At 40.5% G+C, this 23976-nt stretch overlaps 2 protein-coding genes across 4 annotated transcripts in view; one reads left to right on the top strand and one right to left on the bottom strand.

Annotated features, from left to right (window-relative positions):
- Positions 1–9763, bottom strand: part of UTP18 (UTP18, small subunit processome component) — a 37063-nt gene extending 27300 nt beyond the window's left edge. The window contains exons 1-4 of the mRNA XM_003800020.2: positions 9339–9763; positions 7640–7752; positions 5633–5731; positions 2387–2454 (exon numbers count right to left, since the gene is read on the bottom strand). Of these exons, the coding sequence (XP_003800068.2) occupies positions 2387–2454; positions 5633–5731; positions 7640–7752; positions 9339–9731 (673 nt within the window). The 5' untranslated portion in view covers positions 9732–9763. The remainder of the gene's footprint in view (positions 1–2386; positions 2455–5632; positions 5732–7639; positions 7753–9338) is intronic.
- A 107-nt stretch (positions 9764–9870) lies between these two features.
- MBTD1 (mbt domain containing 1) overlaps positions 9871–23976 on the top strand; it is a 78335-nt gene continuing 64229 nt past the window's right edge. Inside the window, exons 1-4 of one of the 3 annotated variants that reach the window (XM_023519214.1) lie at positions 9871–9982; positions 10095–10140; positions 11053–11116; positions 15935–16028. The gene's annotated coding sequence lies outside the window, so the exon portion shown is untranslated. Of the gene's footprint in view, positions 10141–10222; positions 10425–11052; positions 11117–15934; positions 16029–23976 lie in introns of those variants that run through there. The other 2 variants (XM_023519216.1, XM_023519215.1) reach the window with 2 other exon arrangements.

Here is a 23976-nt window from a genome sequence, read left to right as displayed (position 1 = left end):
TCCCCCAAACTTCTGTATTCCCAACTTCAACTCCACTCCCAACCTCAACCACTTTTTAAAGCTGTAATTGATAAAAGCAAAAACAAATCACAACAAAAAGAAGAGGGAAGAGATGAACATAACTTAATATCTATAGTTAAAATCAAAGCTTCACTCTGGAGTAAAAGGCTAACACAAACACAGATGGCTACTAAAATAAGATGAAGTGAAATAAAAGTTTAAAGCCCCAGCATTTCATTTAAAAGAGCAACTCGTAATTATGGCAAAACAGGCAATAGGGTGGACAACAGATCTAATTTAACTCATATAAAAAAGAACTACAACTTTTAGCTGAAGAAAAGATCAATGTCGGCTCAGCGCCTGTGGCTCAAGTGGCTAAAGTGCCAGCTACATACACCTAAGGTGGCAGGTTCGAATCCAGCCAGGCCCGCCAAAACAACAATGATGGCTGCAATCAAAAAATAGCCAGGCGTTGTGGCGGGCGCCTGTGGTCCCAGCTACTTGGAAGGCTGAGGCAGGAGACTCGCTTGAGCCCAGGAGTTGAAGGTTGCTATGAGCTGTGATGCCACAGCACTCTACCCGGGAGATAGGTTGAGGCTCCATCTCAAAAAAAAAAAAAAAAGAAAAGAAAAGATCAATGTCAAATTGTGTAATCAGAATCTCAGGGAGATCTAACAGGCTGCTTTTCCGCTGGAGATGATTGATGATTCTAGTAGAGACAGATGAGAAGCTGAGGAGACTCTGTAAAAACATTTATGAGGCTGGGTGCAGTGGCTCATGCCTGTAATCCCAGCACTCTGGGAGGCCGAGGCAGGTGGACTGCCTGAGCTCAGGCATCTGAGACTAGCCTGAGCAAGAGTGAGACCCACATCTCTAAAAATAGCTGGGCACTGTGGTGGGCACCTGTAGTCCCAGCTTCTCAGGAGGCTGAGGCCAGAGTATCACTAGAGCCCAGGAGTTTGAGGTTGCTGTAAGCTATGATACCATGGCACTCTACCAACTAGTGACAAAGTGAGACTGACTTAAAAAAAATCAATCAATCAATCTATGAAGCAAAAACTAGCACTAAAAAGCCCCACCTCAGCATCTTGAAGTGGTCCAGTAAACCACCAGGCTTTGGACTGGGGCTGCAAAAGGCTACACCTAGGACTAAGGGTGAAATCAAAGAATTATAAGAAAATCTTCCAAAAACTGAAACCTGGCTTTGAACCTTCACAATTCCACATTGGAATAAAAATGGTCTGGAATTGCAAGGGCTCCCTGCCAAATTACCTACGTAGAAACAAACCAACCAACCAATATCCTAGATCTAATTAATCTATATTAATTTTTAAGAAATAAAGGAGAGGTAGTAGTAGTGGGTAATCAAACAGAAGATAATAAAATATCAGAAATGCTAAAGAAGGAGGCATCTATATTATGTGAGAGGATATACTCCGAACTCAAGATTTGGAAGATTAATTCTAAGTTTAAAATTTATAATTCTAAAACAGACAAGATGAGATCTTGGCTAAGCCTCTCATAATATCTAAACTCAAAAGATCTAGAAAGTATATAAAACAGTTATGATACAACCCAAACTTAAAACCTCAAGCTGAAAAACAGCTTTTTACAATGTGACTAATAATTTGGGCAATGGTATGTGCTCACTAGGAAGACATTCCAGTACTCATTTACCCTTAATCCAGTACAGATCTATTGAAAAAGAAACAAAATTTATCTACTTTTATTTTCATTACAGTAGAAAATATGTTATTAAGTAAGCCTTACATTGTTTTTAAAAAAAGACTTCCTGCAAAGAAATAGTAGACTTTAATTTCAGACATTAAAGGAAAAAAAAAAGAAGACCGAGTGCAGTGGCTCACACCTGTAATTCCAACACTCTGGGAGGCTGAGGCAGGTGGATCCCTTGAGCTCAGGAGTTGAAGACCCCATCTCTACCAAAAATAGCTGGGCCTAATGGCAGATACCTATAATCCCAGTTACTCTGGAGGCTGAGGCAAGAGGACTGCCTGAGCCAAGGACTTTGAGGTTTCTGTTAACTATGACCCCATAGCACTCTACCCAGAGCCATAGAGTGAGACTCTGTCTCCAAAAAAACCCAACATATATATATACACACACACAATAAAAATTAAAAAGAGGCAGGCACAATGATGTACCTGTAGTCCTAGCTACTCAGGAAGCTGAGATAGGAGGATCCCCTGAGCCCATTAATTTGAAATCAGCCTAGGGAACATTATGAGATCCCATCTCAAAAAAAAAAAAAAAAAAAAAAAGACATTTGAAACATCACATTTTACTAAGCCTCATAAAAAAGCTCAAATAACAACAGAACAGAAATAGAGATTTGTTGACTAACTTAAACAGAAATATCAACACTCACCATCTGAGGATGTTTTTCGCTTATTAGTATCTGCCCAGGCAGGTATTCCCCCCATGGCATGCTGAAATCTAAGTAAAAATATTAAAAAAAAATTTTGTGGTAACGACTACATGTTCATAAAGCTTGATACATTTAGATTACACTGCCCTTAAGAGTATGTATAGCATCTCTTCCAAAGAAGTTACTATGATAAACGTTAGATCTTTACTCACACAGAATAAACCCCACCAACCTATACTGAAAACTTTCACGAACTTCTACCCACCTAAACTAGTCCTGGACACTAGACACCTAAATACACATTTGTTAATTATTTATGTCTAGTTACATGGCTGTCTTATTCGCTCATATCAAGACATTCCAGGTATCAGGACTAGAAAAGTCTCTTTGAGGTTACAAACCAAGAGAACACATATGACCGGACTGGTAATTTACAAAGCTTGACCATGTATCACTTGAATAAAATGGGAGCATTTTACTCTGGAAAAAGTAAAGTTTAAGAGAAGCATGATAGTTGTGTCCTAAAGAACTGGGCAAAGAGTTGTCCTAATTTTTTGATGCAGAAGTACAAACTAGCTCACAAAACTAAGCCCACTAGCCATAAACAACTAGAAAATGCACAAAATATCTGAAACAACTGTTTTCAGAAACTGGACAATAGCACTGAACTATAATCCTTGAGAGAGAGGAAATAAATACGACAAGCCCTGTGACCAGGAATCTTCCCTAAATGTATTTATAAAACTCTGGCACACAGCCAACAAAAGATCAGACTTGAAAGAGGCTATTACATGTGTACAACTGAAATTTGAGGAGCAATATACTGAAGAGGAGGGAGAAAAAGAGCTCCAGGAATCTGCTTAGACATTTCCTGACAATTCTGCCAAATACAAAGCTGTACCTCAAGGATGAGACTCCATGAGTTCAGGCAAAGAACCACTAGGGAGCTGTGAGTTGCACAATACCAAAACTCAAGACATCTGAATGAGTTCCAACCAGTAAGAGGGAAGGACCTTACTGAATACTGGTAGCATTCAACAGAGATCCAAAAAGGTCATACCTTTGAAGTGGGGCTATAGCAGCCTAAAGTAAATACTACTTTAGACTTGCTCTAACAAAGTTTAAAAACAAGTCCTGAAAGGATCAAATTGATACCCAAGACAATTAATTGCCTGCCAAGATAAAAAGCAAAAACCAAATCTAGATATTTAACTTTTACATTGCCCAGAATCCAATAAATATTACTAGACATGTAAAGTAAAAAACATGAACTATAAGCAGAAGAAAAATCACTCCATAGAAACAGACAGAAATGACAGGTATGACAGAATCAGCACACGAGACTTTTAAGATAGCTAACAAATACAATAAACCTAATAAAAAGGTAAATAGGAATAAGAAAAAAAGGTTTTTGAAGCCGAAAAGATTTTCTAAAGCTGAAAAAAGATACATTGCCTGAAATAATAAATTCAGTAAATGGGTGTAACAGATTCAACAGATTATACGCTAGGCATGGTGGCTCACACCTGTCATACCAACACTTTAAACAGGCTGAGAAGGGAGGCTCCCTTGAGCCTAGGAGTTGGAGGCTGCAGCGAGTTATGATTGCACCATTGCTCTCCAGGCTGGAGAATAGAGCGAGACTATCTCTTTAGAAAGAAAAAAGAAAGATTAAAAAAAAAAAAACTACACATTTTATTATGTCATTTATATGATATTCTATAAAAGGCAAATCTTTAAGGACAGAAAACAGATCAGAAGAGAATGAACTGACTACAAAGAGGTATACCACTTTAGAAGGTGATGGCAACGTTCTATATTTTGATTCCCTATGTTGATTGTCATGGTGCTTATACAACTGTTACTTATTTAACAAAATTCACAGAATGACTTTGAAAAAGAGGGAATACCACTATATCTAAATTATACTTCAATAAATCTACTTTAAAAAAAAAAGATAATGCAATGAACTTCTAGGATTATTTAAAAAAGTCACTACAAAGATAAATATATTCTTTGCTATTTTAAAAGATTTGTAAGCTTGAATTGGAGGTATCAATATGAAACCATTTATTTTAAAATACACATATTTTGCTCTGTTCAACTAAAAGTACAGAAGCAATAAGATCCTCATAACGTAGCTGGGCACAGTGGCTCACACCTCTCATCTCAGCACTTTGGAAGGCCAAGATAAGAGAACTACTTGAGGCCTGAAGGTCAAGAGTAGCTTGGCCAGCAAAGAAAGACCTCATCTCTACAAAAAATTAAAAAATTAGCGGACATCCTATAAGACAACAATAGGTATTTCTGAATGCTTCAAAAAACCAGCATCATGGCAAAATAATTACAAATGAGTGTACTGGTTTAGACTAAGAGATTTAAGAGATAAAAAATCCAAACATAAGGTATGAAACTTACAACTAGAGAAATGAACACAGACTGGCTGTAAGCTATTAATTTTCTTTTTGTTTTTACTTTTTAAGGATAGGATCTCACTGTTCTGTCGCTGCTTTGTGGCCTAATCATACCTTACTGTAACCTCAAACTCCTGGGCTCAAGCAATCCTCCTGCCTCATCCTCCCAAGTAGCGCATGCCTCCAGATCCAGCTAATGCTTTTTATTTTTTATAGAGACAGAGTCTAGCCATATTGCCCAGGCTGGTCTTGACCTCCTGGCGACCAACCGTCCTCCCATTTCACCATCCTAAGTGTTGAGATTACAAACAAGAGGCACCATAACCAGTTTTTAAGCCACTAATTTCTTAGGTATGACAATGCTATTGTGAATATGAAGGCAAATGTCCTTTATCTTTGGCAATTCACCTTCAAGAATTTAGGGGTTAAGTGTTGTATTATCTGCACCTTACACAATAGGCTGAGAAACACACACATATCCCAAATACATAAAAAGCAAACACGGTAAAATGTTTTTAAAAAAAAGGAAACTGAACATAGGTGGTAGATATTTTTTAAAAAAGTTCATACAAAAAAGAAATGGTTTACCATATATAAAAGAACAAGCAAATAAGCAGTATTACTTATATTTTTTTCCACATTTTCTGTTTTTCCAAATTTTTTATCTGCTTCCCACAAAGCATGCATAGTCGCTGACTCCAAAACCAATACTCCTATGTTCCAAAATGGAAATCTAACTACTCAAGTTGTTACAGCTGAAGACTGAGGTAATCAAAGGAAACCACTGGTTGTCGACACCACTTAGTAAAATCACATGAACAAGGACACTCACTCTTCTTTAAGTCTCTTCCGAAGGTTGTCTTTTGAAAGTTTACTTTCACTGGCATTTTTCATCATATCTTTCCGAAACCGATTATTTATCATGTCAACCCTTTAAAAAAAGAAAAGAATAGCATTCTTTTAAATGACTTAAAAAGCCAACATAAATAACTGCTGCCTTTAGTGAACGGCTCGTACGTACAGTCTCTGTTCTTCCTAAAACAAAAAAGAGTTGCCCATACTTCAGATCATCTAGTTAACCATTTGGAGGACTAAAATTTCAGAAAATTTAACATGACTTATCCATATACAGTTTATGCCATTTCCCAAAATCAATCCCAGGTAAATCAAAGAATTAAACATAGAAAAAGCCAACCTTACAATACTGTAAGGGAAAAATATAGGGAAACATTTGTCTTTCTCTGACAGAGAACTTTTTATTAATACTATTAAAACAGTAAAACTACTTCTTGGTCTTTTGGCTAAGGTCAAGTGTAGCAAAAAACAGTAAAAATAGTAACATATAAAGGTTGAAAATTCTCAATATATAAGGAACCAACATACTACGATCATTAAAAACTAGCCTCCAACAGACAAATAACAAGTATACTTGTAAGAAACAGTGACTAAAAACATTTTCTCAACATTAACTAGGTAGAGGTATTTACCAGCATCAAAGTGACAAAGTCTAAAAAAGTAAGTCACAGTGTAAGAATGGATTGAAATGGACCGCTTTCAATAAAAAGGAAATCAGTAGAACCTCATTCAGTCTTGACGATATTAAAATATCAATAACTGGCTCAGCACCTGTGGCTTAAGTGGCTAAGGCGCCAGCCACATACATCTAAGATGGCGGGTTCGAATCCAGCCTGGACCCAACAATGACGGCTGCAATCAAAAAATAGCCAGGCATTGTGGCAGGCGCCTGTGGTCCCAGCTACTTGGGAGGCTGAGGCAGGAGACTCACTTGAGCCCCGGAGTTAGAAGTTGCTGTGAGCTGTGATGCCACAGCACTCTACCCAGGGGGACAGCTTGAGGCTCTGTCTCAAAAAAAAAAAAAAAAAATCAATAACTGCTTTTTAATCAAATAAAGAACCTTTCTTCAGGAAATAGTAAGGAAAGCAATAAAAGGTTTGTTTATAAAGATATTTATAAAGATGTTTCTTTCAGCATTAATTCATTAAAGGGACAAATAAAATCAATCAAACAATAGCTATGTAAAGTATGGTTAATTCATACGTGGGCTACAACATAGCCATTTAAAAATGTTTATAAAGGTTTTTAAATGGGGAAAAATTTTACATAGAAACTCAAAATACTAACTGTACAATATTTTCTCATCCATGAAAGTGCACACAGTACGAGTTAGCTTTTTTTTTTTTAGCCTTTATTCAGTTTCAGGCACTGTACTATGCACTATTTCATTTAATTCCAACAGCTTCCTGATAACAGTTACTATCATTGTGCCCATTTTACAACGTAAAAAAGGTAAGTCTCAAACTTGCCCAGAGTCAAATTGGAAGGCAAACTCAGGTCTGACTCCAAACACTGTGTTCCCTTAGCTATTCTACACAGCACAGAAGAGACCAGACAGAAGTATGCCAACATGCTGTCATTTCTCCCTGGTGATGGGATTATGAATGACCTTTTCTATGCTTTCATATATTTCTCAAATCTTCACATAACCACAGATTTATAAAGAGAACGATTTTTTTTTTTTTTTGAGACAGAGAGTCAAGCTGTCACCCTGGGTAGAGTGCCGTGGCATTACAGCTCATAGCAATCTCCAACTCCTAGGCTCAAGCAAGTCTCCTGTCTCAGCCTCCCAAGTAGCTGGGACCACAGGCACCTGCCACAATGCCTGGCTATTTTTTTGGTTGCAGCCATCATTGTTGTTTGGCGGGCCCGGGCTGGATTCGAACCCGCCACCTTAGGTGTATGTGGCTGGCGCCTTAGCCACTTGAGCCACAGGCACCTAGCCGAGAGAATGATTTTTTTTAAGCGTCCAGAGGCAACTTACATTTCCTCATCTTCATCTTCTTCGTCCACCCAAACTGGCTTCTCCTGAGTTGGAAAATTATCTTTTGCTTCATTCTCCACTTCTGAGTCACCAGAGTCCTCATGCTCTTGAACCTACAGAAAAGAAAATGCCCTCAAGCACTGAGCTGTTCCTATCCTGTGGTGACAGACACACATGCTTTGCAGAAAAACGGCTTCTAAAATGCTTTTTTTATGGCCCTCTGATGGAATAACTGGATGAAATACTACCATAGCAAATGCTGGAGGCAGAAGCACAAAATGAAAAGACCAGAGAATGGTAGGTACCACTGGTTGGACAGGCAAACAAGATGAAACACTCAAGGAGAGGTTATATGCCTAGAAAGGTGAAGACCAAGTAAGATAAGAACAAAAGGTATGGACCAGGAGAAATCCAAGAACTAGAGCAATCACAGGACCCAAGTGTCAAAGGCATCTCCATTTTTCTTCCCTGTTCTTCACCACCTACCTCCATAAGAAACTTTATGCCATACTCTGAAATCCAAGTCTAGACCACACAATACCTCTGGTGACAGGTTGAGCTTTCCAAAACCACGTGATAGAAACATCCAAGTGATTTCTACTTGTCCTACTGCCAATCTAAGATCAACAAATTGTCTCAAACCCCAACGAATCCCTCCTGTTGGACTATTTCCTTCTCCTGACTATAAAACCGTCACACAGTTCATCATTTTTCCAACAGCAGTTTTTTATCTCCTGACTAGACTTCTACAGCTTCTCCCACAAGCTTGCCAAGGAGGTTCTGGAAATCAGCTTACACTTCACGTCTGCATTCATTTAACAAATATTGACTACTTCTCAGCGACACTTTCTTTGGCTTCTAGAATTTCAGTCCTCCTCTACGCACACTGATCTCTCTTTCCCTAACTTTTTTTTCTGTTCGGCACTTAAAATACTTCAATTTTATTTATCTCCTTTATCTTGTCTCTGCCACCAGTACACAAGCTCCAAGAAGGCAGGGATTTTTTTTTTATTATCAGTTTTGGCGATGGCTGTGTCTCCTCCAACGCCTTAGAATAATGCCTAGAACTCCCCATCTTGAAAGAAAAACCAGGTATAGAATAAAAGGAGTGATTTAAAAGTGTGCAAAAAGTATAATCAAGTATGCAGTGGTGTGCCATTGCCAAGAGTATGCGGCACCCAACAGGCTTGAAATACTTGTTGGATAAACGAATTCATGATCATTCTCAGGAGTGTGCCCCATGATCACATGGGGAGACTGATAAAACGCAGATTCCCAGACCTCTGCCCACCAATTGATTCCATCAACGAAACGGAACCCCTGAATCACGGCAAAGAATTGAGGCAGGTAAGTAAAATACTACGCAGAATTTGTTGAGAGGACAGGGGAGCCTAGCTTGCTTGGGAAGATGCTCACAAGATGCTCAACGACTAGGGTGCGCAAAACAAAAGGATAGCAAACGCAGCGGCTCCTCCGTGGGCGGAGAAAGGCGCGGTCTCCGCCCTCCAGAGACTTTTCAGTCCGGCGCCGAGAGGCAAGGGACCAGCAGCCGCGCCCCTCGGAGCCCGCGTTCTCGGCCTCCCTCCCACCTGAGCGCTCCCCGCCGCCTCAGGTCGCCCAGGCTCCGCCTCCGGAGCCTCGCCGCCCACCGCGCGCCCCGCCCGAGCGCGCCCAGCTCGCGCGCCGCGGCCTCCCTCACCCGCGGGCCTCGCAGACGCCGCAGCAGTGAGTCCTCGTCGTCCCCGACGTCGCCGAAGACCAGCTCCTCCAGGCACCGCTCCACGGCGGGTTTGTCCTCCTCCAGCGTCAGGCGGTTCCGCTGCCGAAGCCGCCTCTCCTCCTCCGCCGCCGCGACTGCGATCGCAGCAGCCGCCGCGTTCGGCCGGGCCGGCAGTTTCCGCTGGGATGAAGGGGCAGCCTTTCGGGGCGGCCCGCCCGGCCTCGATCTGGCTCTGCGGTCGGGCTTCATTCGGGTCTTCCGGGTTTGCCTCGCTGCGGCCCTTCGGTCGGGTTTCATTCGGCTCCTCCGTTCCGGCGGCATCGTTAGGTTTGAGAAGAAACGCAGGCGCTCACGTGGAACCTCACTGTGCATGCGCCTGGGCGCCTTGCTTTCCGCCGCCGCCGAGGCCCGGGGGGGCGGGAGGAGCCTGCGCAGCCTCTTGCCACGTGACCAACACTCCCTCCCTACGTAACTCCCACTCCGTCTCCAGCCCCTCCCGGTGGGGGAGTTCCTCCGGGAGGGCCAATCTTCCGGGTGTAGGGGCGGCGGCGTGACTGGAGTGGAAAATTTTCCCAGCACAACTTTGCAGCAGCAACATATTGAAAGAAGCGCAAGAAAGCCAGGTATAAACTGAAATGACTGAATGAAATGTCTACTCTTCCTTCTAACTTTAACCACTCGACTTAACACGAGCCCCACCACGTTTCTCACCCTTCGTCTTGGTACTGCCCTTAGAGTACGGAGCCTGCGGAGGGTCCCACGCTGGAAGAGAGAGAGGAGGGTAAGTAGGGAAGTGGGCCAATCGGGGCGCGGGTCACGGCGCAGGCGCGCTGGGGAGGGAGGGCTATGCTAATGTTGTTGATATCCTGGGGCCACCCGAGTTAAAGGGGGGAAATCCGGGGGCTGCCGCAGCCGCCACCGGTCTGGGCCCAGCCGGGGGCCCCCTGTAGTCGCCGCAGTCCCTGAGAGAGGCACCTGCCCCCAGCTCGGGAGGGGGCGCCGCGGGCTCGGGGAGCACGGACAACCCCTACCCATGAGGCCCTGATGGAAAACACAAAGGATCTGGTGAGAGCCGAGCGCGGCAGCCGCTTTGTGTGCCAGGTGGGGGGGATGCCTGCAGCTCTCCGACCCCGGAACCCTGCAGCTCCCTGACCCCGCTCCCAGGCCTGCTTCTCCATCCCACGCCCCCTCAACCTCCAGAGCCCCCTCCCCCTTCCAGCCGTTAAACGATTCAGAGGTTCCCCTCCCCCCACCCCCCTCAGCCCTGGACTCGTTAGGGTTCTCGTTATCTCCTCCACGCTCTGGAAGAAAATTTTGAGAAGAAAGTTTTTCTCTGCGTCCTGTCCCTGCCCCTTGCTCTGACTGGGGGAGAAAGGCCGGATCTGAGACTTTTCCTTTTTTTAGTTTCTCAGGGTGGGAAAGTGGAGTCCTCACTCCTCGGGGCGTGGGGATGGCGTAGTTTGGGTGTTTTGTTGGGAAAGGTGCCTATCTTCCTTGGGGCCAATCCCGCGAGGCATTTTGCACGAGGAGGTGGAAATACTGAAAGGGGGCGGGGTGGGCACGTGCGGAGGGTGAGGTGGGAGTGTTGTTTTGGAAGCAGCCGCCAAAGCTGCTTATTTAAAAGGGTTCCAGGTCGGTGGGCTTCTATGACCATTGCGTTCTCTTTTGTAAAATAAGAATCCTAACGTTTCAGAGTCGGAAGAGACATTAGAGGTCACCCAAAGCAGCCGTCCTCTCTGCAGCTTCTCTGACAAGTGGTAGGTAATCTGGCCTGTGCTTAAACTGAACTCTCTTTACTGCCTAAGAAAGCTCATTCTGGTTTTTAGTAGTTCTAATTGCTTGCCTGCCCTTATTAGACCCTTCAGTCTCATTCATGTCCTGGTTAAGTTACTCCTTTTTTTTACTTCTCAAATTTTCTCTCACATCCTCCTCACCCACCCACTGCTCATTGGCCTATATTTTGTGTGCCAGGAAAGAACAGCAGGAAAGTGGAGGAAGGAGGGTTTGAGAGATAGCGAGGGCTAACTGAAAACTTTGCTGGGTCAGTTTCAAATGTGCTGGCTTACACATCTGAAGATGATTGACATTTTTCTATAGGAAACTAGAGAATTACAATATAGAGATGTCAAGGTTATTTTCTCCCACTAGTGTGTCTTATTGAAGTTAAAAATTTTGTCTCTATATAGTTCTTGTGTCACATGATATAATTTGCTTGTTACCTAAATCAATTTTTTTAAGGATGTCTAAAATTGCCTCCTGGGAAATAGTACTTAAGCAGTTAAAAGCATCACCCGCTGGAGGGATGATCAAAAGAACTGCTTCCTTTCCACCCATTTGACCTGTGTTTCTTGCTAACTGATCTTCAAGCCCCTCTTCCAAATGCTTTTCTTTTTAACAACTGTACATTTTATGATATTTGGAATTGACATTTGCCTAGACTTTACAATATTTTTAGTGTCGCTTACATTAATGCGCATCAATATTTATCACTTTTGGTAGTTGAAATAGTTAAATTGAAACTATGGTGACTCAGTATTTTTCTAAGTTCTCTTTCATTTGGTGAGTTATGCTGCCCCTCCAAAAGTAATTTTGTTGGTATAAGCATCTTGGGAGTACATGTTTTTCTCTTCCTCGTATAGCAGAGTGGGAGTCAAGATACAACAAATATAATGTAGAAGTAATACATCTAATCTAAAAGCCAGCAAATAGGCTCGGCGCCTATAGCTCAACCGGCTAAGGCGCCAGCCACGTACACCTAAGGTGGCGGGTTCGAATCCCCAGCCCGGACCCGCCAAACAACAATGATGGCTGCAACCAAAAAATAGCCGGGCGTTGTGGCGGGCGCCTGTGGTCCCAGCTACTTGGGAGGCGGAGGCAGGAGACTCGCTTGAGCCCAGGAGTTGGAGGTTGCTGTGAGCTGTAATGCCACGGCACTCTGCCCAGGAGGACAGCTTGAGGCTCTGTCTCCAAAAAAAAAAATAAATAAATAAAAAATAAAAGCCAGCAAATAAATTTCCCTAAAACCTACCTCCCCACCCCCCGTTTGAAAGGTTAGAGAACATTTTTTTCTCTCCCCCTTGTATGACTTAGAGACTGTTGCTTTCCTCTTTTGTGCTTAGACTGTTTCTTTATTTTTTGTTTACTTCAACACCAAAGAGAAAAAAGCTGCCTTGGTCGGGTCCTGTGGCTCAGTGAGTAGGGAGCCAGCCCCATATACCAAAGATGGTTTGAACCCAGCTCCGGCCAAACTGCAACAAAAAATAGCCAGGCATTGTGGTGGACGCCTGTAGTAACAGCTATTCGGGAGGCTGAGGCAAGAGAATCACCTAAGCTCAGAAGTTGGAGGTTGCTGTGAGCTGTGATGCCACAGCACTCTACCGAGGGCATTAAAGTGAAACTCTATCTCTTAAAAAAAAAAAAAAGAAAAGAAAACAGCCGCCCTTTTTTGCACCACTCTTTCGCTGAATAACAAGTAGCTTCTATTTATATAGCACCCCATATTCAAGGCTTATGGGTACCTTGCAAATTACAGCAACATCTTTCTTGAATAAGTATCTGTTCATGGCATCTTACATTGGGCCATATTTTTTAACCAAGTGATTTTTAACTTTATGTAAACTTTGACATACACTATGTCCTCTCAATCTAGTCACTAGAAATTAACATGAGATTGAATATTACATGTAAAAAAAATTGAGAGCTGAATAATTGTCTTTAAAGTTTTAATTAAGAGGCAGTTCCAAGTTGCTTTCATGCTTACTTCCAACATGAACTGTCATGACTTTAGTTGACTGCCTTTGAAGACATTTGCATTCTAAACATACTAGACAGGAACAACTGGTTTTATTTTTGAAGAAGACAGCAATGTATTTTTTTATGGCTGGTTCTATGTTGAGCTTATTATCTGAATCTTTTTGGAAATTCAGATGCTCATCCCTCAACTATGTTGAAAATTAAAATGAAATCATTTATTCTAAATTGTTTTAAAATGTAACATAATGGTTGAAAGGTAAAATTATTCTTCAGAAGTAAAAACAATATATTAAAATCATAAATAACTAAACCACACGATTACTAAAAGCCAAGGGTGCTCAGTGGTCTGAGTTACCACAGTCTAAAATTAGATAAGTTACATTCTTTGGGTTGCTCCTTATTTGTCAATTTTTCATCTTCAGAATGCTTGATAACTAGTATTTAACCTTTCCCATTTACAATTTCACAGTCCCATTAATAAGTATCAGTCTCAAAGTTTGAAATCTAAGAAAGATAAAAACATCAAGACAATAATAGAGGAAGGACTTAAAATAGTTAAAATAAGCTGTTTCCTAACAACAGGATATTCTTAACTGTCCAGGATGACTTTTGATACAAAAATTGATTTAGATTTATTCATTATTTTTTGATAAACCTTTTGTTAAGGATTTTTTTTCCCCACAAATTTAGAATTTATTTTCTTGCTTTGCTGAAACCCACAGAAAAAGTGAAAAGGAAATAATTCCCATTTGCCCAAACTCTGAATTATGAGGTAGGATAAAGTGGCATAATAGGAAGGGGACTGGGAGATAAGGCTAGAGTTGGGGAGTTCTGACGCTAGTTTCATGGCCCTTGTTGAACAAGATCTTTGCTTCGGTTTTCTCATCATAGTTGAACGGTTGGTCTGGAAGTCAGCATTGTCCAGTAGAGCCTTCTGCCATGATGGAAATGTTCTATATCTGTGCTGTCCAGTATGGTTGCCACTAGCTGCATGTGGCTTTTGAGTACTTAAGATGTAGCTAATGGGACTGAAGGCCTCAACTGTTTTTTATTCTATTATTTTAATTAGTATAAATTTAAGTAAAATATCTGCCATACTGGACATGCAGATATAGAACAGTGTTTTCCAAGCTTACCTAATCACTAGAATCACCTAATGGAGGTTACTCAGTAGTGTCTGCAGTGGGGACTGGGAATCTATTTTTAATGTGTGCCCTAGAAAATTTTTTTATCAGGTTGGTTAGGGAAACACTCCATTAAATTTTTGGAACTCCCTTCTAGTTTCTACTTTAGTGTTGATAATTCAGAATTTAGTATAGTAGACGTGAGCTCTGGACAAAGTCAGCAAACTGGAAACTGGCTGGTTCCTAATTCACACTCTGCCAGTCCTGACTTGTGATCTTGGGCAACTTGCCCAATCTCTTCGAGCTTCATTTTCCTCATCTGAAATATGGGGGAGCATCAGCCCTGCCTCTCTCCCAAAGTTTCTATAAACCTCCATTCAAATATGACCACTGTATGAGAAAATAGAGGCTGCTATAAATGATTATTAAAGTGTTATAATGTCTTTTCAGAATTCCCTTCTTTTTCCCTTTTACTCTTAATTCTTATAAATCTAGTTGTGTAGTACTAATGAGTAGTATTTAAATCATCATGGCCCAGTTATTTGGCTTCAGTTTACAGTCCAGTTGTATAACAGGCCTATAGAGTCTAATACTTCTTGTATTTCTAATGCTTAACATAATGATTTGTATATATTGCTGAATAAATATCAGTTGATATGATTTTTTACTTTTAGACTGAACTTTAATTTGCTAATTACAGATTATTTTATACACTAGAGAAGTATCCCTGATGTACTTACTGGGTTTTACCTGGTTTTAGTTGTTTCATTAACACCGTGTAGTTATTATTGTTCAGTGATTACGTATCTTTTGAACAACCAACTCTAAATATGTTTTTTAAAACTAAACATCAAGAGAATGTCATCATTTCGTATCAAGTATTTTTTTTTTTTTTTTTTTGAGACAGAGCCTCAAGCTGTCCCCCTGGGTAGAGTGCCGTGGCATTACAGCTCACAGCAACCTCCAACTCCTGGGCTCAAGCGAGTCTCCTGCCTCCGCCTCCCAAGTAGCTGGGACCACAGGCGCCCACCACAACGCCGGGCTATTTTTTGGTTGCAGCCGTCATTGTTGTTTTGGCGGGTCCGGGATGGGGATTTGAACCCGCCACCTTAGGTGTACGTGGCTGGCGCCTTAGCCGGTTGAGCTATAGGCGCCGAGCCCAAGTATTTTTTTATATCAGGTGTTTTTAGGTTGTATCAAATCAACATGAAACTGAATAACCTGGCTCGGCGCCTATAGCTCAACCGGCTAAGGCGCCAGCCACGTACACCTAAGGTGGTGGGTTCGAATCCCCAGCCCGGACCCACCAAAACAACAATGACGGCTGCAACCAAAAAATAGCCAGGCGTTGTGGCGGGCACCTGTGGTCCCAGCTACTTGGGCGGCGGAGGCAAGAGACTCACTTGAGCCCAGGAGTTGGAGGTTGCTGTGAGCTGTAATGCCACGGCACTCTACCCAGGGGGACAGCTTGAGGCTCTGTCTCAAAAAAAAAAAAACTGAATAACCTGTGTAAACTTTCTTTTTCTATATTACCACGTTAACGATCTTATTTGATTGCCTCAACATTTGTACTACAGACCCAAGTTTAGTATGAATGCTGTTATTTGGGGTAAAATTGATAACTGATAATCTCGTAGATTCTCTAGGCCATGTGTGATTCAGACTTAATTTTGATATTGTCATCTTATTTTTAATTAGCTTTTCAGGTACATGCTTAAGGATTCATAGCTTTCTTCTGAAGAGTTGAAAGTCCATTCATGTGAATTATTTTATCGTACATCCTTCTTGTGTGGTAAGTAGTGTTTTCCTTACTTAGAAGAGAGGGAAACTGGGACCCGTGTTAACTGTCACACTCAAAGTCATAACAGTGATAGAACCAGAAGTTGAACCCAAAGTGGTAGAAATTTATATTTTTTTATAGAGCAAAGACTATCTTCCTTCTGTTCACTGTTGCTTTAAATCTTAGAATATTGTTATATAGACTGTTGTCCTCTCCTATTCTCCTGGGTATTTTTAAGTTTGTTGAGGTGAGTTATTAAGAATATTATTGCTTTCAGTTTCTTCTTGGTTGTAACATTGACATGAATTTAGTCTTTCACACTGAGCTTGGGGAAAACAAAAACCCATTAAGCCCAAATCTTTACCATATATTTTCCTCATAATAGTAAAGGTAGAAAGAATGAAGGCATTTCTGTTTCCACTAATGATTTTTATCACTGTGCCAGACTCAGCTTTCCATCGTGATGGTGGAATGAAAAAGAGACCTATAGGTACTAAATAGCTCTTTAGCTCCTACTAAATTTAGTCATCACAGAGTATCCATTAATTTCTACATTTCTATTTTGAACCTTGTGATCTCATGTGATCATTCAAATTTAAGGTTTTAGAAAACATACATTCCATAGCTAAATATAAAACTTTGAAAATTTTGTGGGCCACTGCTCCCAATTGGTTTGGATACTGAAGAGTTGATTAACTGTTGATGAGTTTATTCATGCTGAAATTATACATGATATTACTACCTGGTTATATACTTACTGGCACCTGTATTTAGAATCTCAGAATCAATTTTCTATGATTTTTTTCCTAGAGAAATTTACAATTTTATTGGCGCTTGTGGTTGATTATATCATAAGATTATGGTATACCTTTTAATTCTTTTGTAGACTTCATAGGAAGGAAGGTTTTGTAGATGATAATTATAGTAGGAAAGTGAAATTCTGTGATTTGTGATCCCTTCTTAGGTTTTGTCACTATAAAAACCTGTTTTATTTTTCATTATAAACGTGCTATTTAGAAAAAGAAAATAAATACACAAAAGCTATATTCATCTTCCCATCCCACTCGCACACTGTTAAAAGCTTTGTTATTTATTCCTTCTAGGATGTTTCTGAATGTACATATAAGTAAAAAGATACACCTATCTACGTTGCATATGCCAGTGCATAAATAAAAAGTAGATGATCGTACTATATTTTATCATGCCATTACTTTGTGATTGTACTATATTTATATTGTATTTTATGATTGACTTTTTCCACTCCATATTTTACCTCTTGCCAATCATTCATCTGCTGGTGTTTAGAGTATCTCCAGTTTTTCCCCATTATATAATTACATTAGGAAAGATCTTTCTACATAGGTTCTTACGCGCTTGTACAAGTACTTCTGAAGGATAGATTCCTAAAAGTGGAATAACTTGGTCAAAAGGCATACTCATTGTAGTTTTCATAAGCGATGCCAAATCACCTTTCAAAAAGATACTACAGGTTTAGTTTACCTTTCTACCAAGTATGGATGAGCACAATTTTCCCACATATGTATTTGCCAGTATCAGATATCATCAATCTCTCAAATTTTACCAGTTTAATTTTTAAAAGTTACCATATGTTTTATAAGAACTTTCATTCTTATAATACACGTGCTGGATGGTACAATATTAAACAGTGCTATAAGTATTCCCCAAAAGGGTGTGTTGCAGCAGTCTTTTTCTCATTCCACTTCAGCTCTGGTGAGACAACTGCTTTCATTCTTTTAGCTTTTTCGTCTGTCTCTGTAATTCTAAATATTAGGCTTATATATTGTATGAATTTTAGACATTGTCTATTTACTTCCTTTGTGGTAAATAAGTAGTTGCTATTTACACCTAAATAAAAAGGCAAGGTTTCCATTCCCTTACATTCAGAGTCTTAAGTAGTCATCAGATACGATTTCTAGTTTTATTTTGAGCAGTAAAAATGTTCAAGCGGGCACATTACCTGATACAGTTTTCTGTGCTTGCAGAGGTTAGCTGACCAACCCAATATTACAAAAAAAACAGAGGGGAAGTTAAGATTTTAAATTTAAGATTATTCCAGTGACTCATGTTATTGGTGCTCATTGTAGCTTTGTAATCTTACAATAGTTGCTTAGTCTGTTTGAGCTACTGCTACTGCTTCTGTAAAATAGGGGTAATATACATTGCAAGAAATGTGTTAACTACAGATTAAGTCCTTAGAATGTGCCTAACACATGCTAAGCATGCTATAAATATGAGTTGTAATAGTAATCATAAGAAGTCTTGGCTCGGCGCCTGTGGCTCAAGCAGCTAAGGCGCCAGCCACATACACCTAAGGTGGCGGGTTCGAATCCCCAGTCCGGGCCCGCCAAACAACAATGATGGCTGTAACCAAAAAATGGCTGGGCGTTGTGGCGGGCGCCTGTAGTCTCAGCTACTTGGGAGCCTGAGGCAGGAGACTCGCTTGAGCCCAGGAGTTGGAGGTTGCTGTGAGCATGTGCCATGGCACTCTACCCAGGGGGATAGCTTGAGGCTCTGTCTCAAAAAAAAAAAAAAAGAAGTCTTTCACAGATCACTAACAAACATGGGCCAAGGTATTTACAAATAAACTCCTATAGGGCAAAAATGTGTTTCTGAAGCAAATTAGATGAAAAGACAACTTATTGTGGAAAACTATGTTACATGATATAAAACCTGAATCTGATAACAGATCAAGTGTTTTCAAAAAATGACAAAAGCAATACAGTAGACCCTCCATAGTTGACCACCTCCCTACATTGTCCAGTTTCTTAAGTTGACCTAATTTCAATAGGCTGAAATGTATCATATTTACCTATAAGTACAACTGGCCTAGTTCCTTATGTTGACCACCTTCGTATGTTGGCCAGCGTGTTACAGCCCTTTCAGTGGTCGACTTGCTGGGTTTATACTACATATTTATAGTAATCTTTAATATACTACTTAATGTGTATGTGTAGATTTTCATGTTGGGAGAATAATAGCAGCAGCCTGATCCAGCTTTCCCACCCATCCTCCTATAAACCCAACAAGAAGCACATACAAATCACAGGCCATACATTCCTTCAGCATTACCAGGCAACAGATCACCACAGTCTTCACATTACCTAAAAGTAGGGTAAGAGTTCAATTTGTAAATTTGCTTAATTTCTTTACCTGTAAGTAAAATGTATACATACTTAAAGTAGAGAAATAAATATATGAAGTATAGAAAATCACCCCCAAGAAAGAGAAAAATCCATAGAAAGTTCCAAAACACTGGACACAGGTCCAGAGTATAATATTTCATAGTTCAGCTATAGAGAAGGACTTAAAGTAAGCAGTACCAGGATTGATAGTCTTAAATAATAAGCACTGCTTCTTAGGGAAAGGGTGAAGACACAGAGCCTTGGAGATAAGACAGTGAAGAAAAAGAAGGAACAAAAAGGAAAAAAAAACTGAACTCAGAAAAGAGGGGGTCCTGGAACTAGGAATTCTCTCCATGAATAAATAGAAAGGGAAAAAATGGATCACATTCATATGGAACTACTATAAGAATAAGCAGGCTCAGTGCCTGTGGCTCAAGCAGCTAAGGCGCCAGCCACGTACACTTGAGCTGGAGGGTTCGAATCCAGCCTGGGCCCGTCCAACAATGACAGCTGCAACAAAAAAATAGCTGGGCATTGTGGCAGGCGCCTGTAGTCCCAGCTACTTGGGAGGCTGAGGCAAGAGAATCGCTTAAGCCCAGGAGTTGGAGGTTGCTGTGAGCTGTGATGCCACGGCACTCTGCCCAAGGTGACAGCTTAAGGCTCTGTCTCCAAAAACAAAAAAAGAATAAGCAGGAAATTGTCAATCAAACATTTTAGCTAATGAAAATCTACCCATCCAAAAAAAAACCCACACATAGCACAAAGCAGGAGAAAGTCAACATAAGTCTCAAAGTGAAAATAAACATCTTATAGCCAGTGTTTGGATATATGAAAAGCAACATTAAGAATTATTTTGAAATTGAAAAATTCAGAAACAGAAAAGAACAAAAAACATGAAGAAGGAACTAAAAATAGATTAAACTCCAAAAGAAAAAACAAAATTATATCACTGATGAAAACTAATTTTTTAGTTTCCCACGGGATAGATTCAACTGCAAATTTAATAGAAGGTATGGAAAAGCAGGAAAACAAGAGAATGAGGTTTTTTTAATTGATAGGAAGTTGAAATGGAAGACTGTTAACAAGGAAAATGTGTGTAATTCATGTTCTTTAAGAAGAAAAATAATGTTTAAAAGTATAACCCAAGAAAATTTTCTGAAAATGAAAGAGACCTGAATTTATACGGCTGAAGTTCTTATGAGAAGATGCATTCCAGGATAAATCATAGTAATAAAACTGTATGACTGTAAAGATAACAGTAAAATTCTGAGGGTTGTCAGAAGGTTGTGACTTAACAGAGATAAGAGAATTAGAGGGCAGCCTGTGGCTCAATGAGTAGGGCACGCCAGCTCCGTATATTGAGGGTGACAGATTCGAACCCGGCCCCAGCCAAACTGCAACAAAAAAATAGCCAGGCATTGTGGCAGGTGCTTGTAGTCCCAGCTACTCAGGAGGCTGAGGCAAGACAATCTCCTAAGCCCAGAAGTTGGAGGTTGCTGTGAGCTGTGACGTCACGACACACTATCGACGCTAAAAAAAAAATGAGACTTTGTCTCAAAAAAAAAAAAAAAAAGAATTAGTTATCAGATTTCTCAAAAGCAACCTGCAAAGCAAGACAGAGTAGCATAAGAAAAGTAACTGCTGACCAAGTATTTTATCCACAGCCAACTGTCCTTCGAGCATCAAGACTAAATAAAAACAGTTTTAAACATGACTCAGAATACTGTCCTCACCTTTCCTAAGGAAACTCGTAAGAAATTAGCTTCATCTAAAAGATGTTTGGGAGGGTGGCCCAACATAGCAGTCATTTTAATGAAATTTCTCTACCCACTCAAAAGACAAAGATTTTTTAAATTGGCTCAAATACTTTATAACAACAGACCTCACAAAGGCTAAAATTAAAGGGACGGGCAAAGAAAAACCAGGCAAATAGAAACCACAAGTGAGCAAGATTATCAGTACGAAGTGTCAAACCAAAAATGCACTAAATAAGACAAAGGAAGAATTTATAGTGGTAAAAATCATGATTCACAACAAAGATATAATGTATATACACCAAAAAACACAGCAACAATCTGTGCAAAAATTCTAGGAAATGGAAGAAGAAATAAAAAGAAACACTAAAAATAGAAGACCTTGGCCTTGGCTCAGCGCCTGTAGCACAGTGTTTAGTGTTTATGGTGCCGGCCACATGCATTGAGGCTGGTGGGTTTGAACCTGGCCCAGGCCAGCTAAACAACAATGACAACTGCAACAAATAAACAGCCAGGCATTGTGGTGGACTCCTGTAGTCCCAGCTACTTGGGAGGCTGAGGCAAGAGAATCTCTTAAGCCCAAGAGTTTGAGGTTGCTGTGAGCTGTGATGCCATGGCACTCTACCAAGAGCAACATAGTGAGACTGTCTCAAAAAGAAAAACAAGGTGACTTTGGCCTCTTCTCTTTGCCTACCTACCCCTGGCCATGGAAGCCCATCCTCTGTGGCAATTATTGCTCTGTAACCCTGTATCCTGCTCTTAGTCTACAAACCTATCTTTCTCTTCCTCAAGAAACTTTGTTCCATGCTTGCCTAAGTAAATAAATAGATAAATAATAAATACGAAAGACTTTGACATAGTACAAGATAGGTATATTGGGTAAATAAGAATATAAAAGATCTTGGGGCCAGGCATGGTGACTCACGCCTTAATCCTAGCCCTGAGGCTGTTGGATTGCTTGAGCTCCTGAGTTTGAGACCAGCCTGAGCAAAAGTGAGATCCTATCTCTACTAAAAATAGAAAAACTGAGGCAAGAGGATTGCTTGAGCCCAAGAGTTGGAGGTAGTTGTGAGCTATGAGAACCATGGCACTCTACCCAGGGTGACAGCTTGAGACTCTATCTCAAAAAAAAGAAAAAAAAAAAAGATCTGAACAGCGTAGTAAAGTAGATCTTCAGGTATGTCCCTAATGAGAATATGCTGTGTTCAAACAAGGAATAATTCACAAAAATTGTTCATATATTAAGAAAACTTCAGTAGGCCAAAAAAAAAGGTAATATAATTACACGTTTGTGTGTGTGTGCGCGCACATAGAGCAAAAGGGGCCCGCACTTTTATCCTGAAATTAAAGAACATTGTATGTTCACAGGAAACTTTTTACTAAAATGTTCAGTGCAGCTTTACTTTTATATATTTTTTTGTTTGGTTGGTTGGTTTTGGTTTTTTTGTTTTTTGAGACCAAGTATCCCTCAGTTGCCCTGGGGTTGAGTGCTGTGGCATCATAGCTCACAGCAACCTCAAACACCTAGGCTCAAGCTATCTTCTTGCCTCAGCTTCCCAAGTACCTGGGACTATAGGCACCCACCACAACATCCAGCTATTTTTAGAGACAGGGTCTTGCTCAGGCTGGTCTTGAAGGGAATCCACCCATCTTGATTAGGCTCAGTGGCTCACACCTGTAATCTTAGCACTCTGGGAGGCTGGTGGTGCCCAGCCTCCAGCTTTACCTCTGATAGTCAAATCTAGATGAAGAAAGCATAAACCGATATATTGGTAAAGTGGAATATTACTCAGCAGTAAAAGCAGTGAACCATTCATACATGCAGTGACATGAATGAGCTCAGAAATACTACGCTGAGTAAAAGAAATTAGACACAGAAATGTCCATAAAGTTTTATTTTGATTATATTAAATCTTAAATACATGCAAAATTAACCAATGTTGATAGAACTTAGGGTGAGGGGAGATTGGGAAAGTACCTGCAAAAGCTTTCTAGAGTAACAGAAAAATACTGTATCTTGATATGCTGTCAAAAATGTGCCTCAATTTTAAAAAGCGTAACCAGTGCTGACAGAACTTGGGGGAAGGGAGATTGGGAAAGTACCACAGAAAGCCTTCTAGAGTAAGAAAAAAGTCCTGTATTTTTTCTTTTCTTTTTTTTTAGACAGTCTTACTCGGGCTGTGTTTGAACCCACCAGCCTCAGGTATGTAGCCAGCACCCTACCTACTGAGCTACGGGCGCTGCCAAAAGTCCTGTATCTGAATGTGCATTCAAGAACATGACTCAGTTTTAAAAAGCTTAACTGTTAAGTGAAAGGGAAAAGGAAACAATTTGCAGTTTCCAAAAAAGAATGATAATGGAAATATTTCACATCAGAGTCTTTGGAATACATTAAGTACAGTGAGCAAAAGAAAATTCATAGCCTTATGTCAATGAAAATAAATTCCCAACTCAAAGTAAAATAACAAAGTAAAGTCCAAAGATAACGCAAAAAGAGCAAATGAAAATAAAACAAGTTAAAGAACTGAAGAGTTAGATATATTGTTGATGAATTAAGCCTGGACCTATGGGGAAGAAGATTCATAAAATAGATAAATTACTAGCTAATTTAACCAAGGGTGAAAAGGAGAAAGCACAGATACATAAAAGAAGGAATGACAAGGGAGAAATACATTGATTACAGAGGAAGGTGACAAACCATTCAAAATTATTTTACATGTCTCTATGCAAATAAAGTCCTAGATGAAAAGGATAATTTGGGCTCGGCGCCTGTGGCTCAAGCCGCTAAGGCGCCAGCCACATACACCTAAGGTGGCGGGTTCGAATCCAGCCCAGGCCCGCCAAACAATGATGGCTGCAACCAAAAATATAGCTAGGCATTGTGACAGGTGCCTGTGGTTCCAGCTACTTGGGAGGCACAAAGGCAAGAGACTTGCTTGAGCCCGGGAGTTGGAGGTTGCTATGAGTTGTGATGTCACAGTATGATGTCACAGCACTCTACCCAGGGGGACAGCTTGAAGCTCTGTCTCAAAAAAAAAAAAAAAAAGAGGCTTGGCGCCTATA

This window comes from Otolemur garnettii, unplaced genomic scaffold, assembly GCF_000181295.1.
Source record: "Otolemur garnettii isolate 467f Iridium unplaced genomic scaffold, OtoGar3 scaffold00162, whole genome shotgun sequence".
Lineage (NCBI taxonomy): Eukaryota > Metazoa > Chordata > Mammalia > Primates > Galagidae > Otolemur > Otolemur garnettii.
Note: the sequence above shows the minus strand (reverse complement) of the source record. Positions and strands in the feature narration are given on the sequence as shown.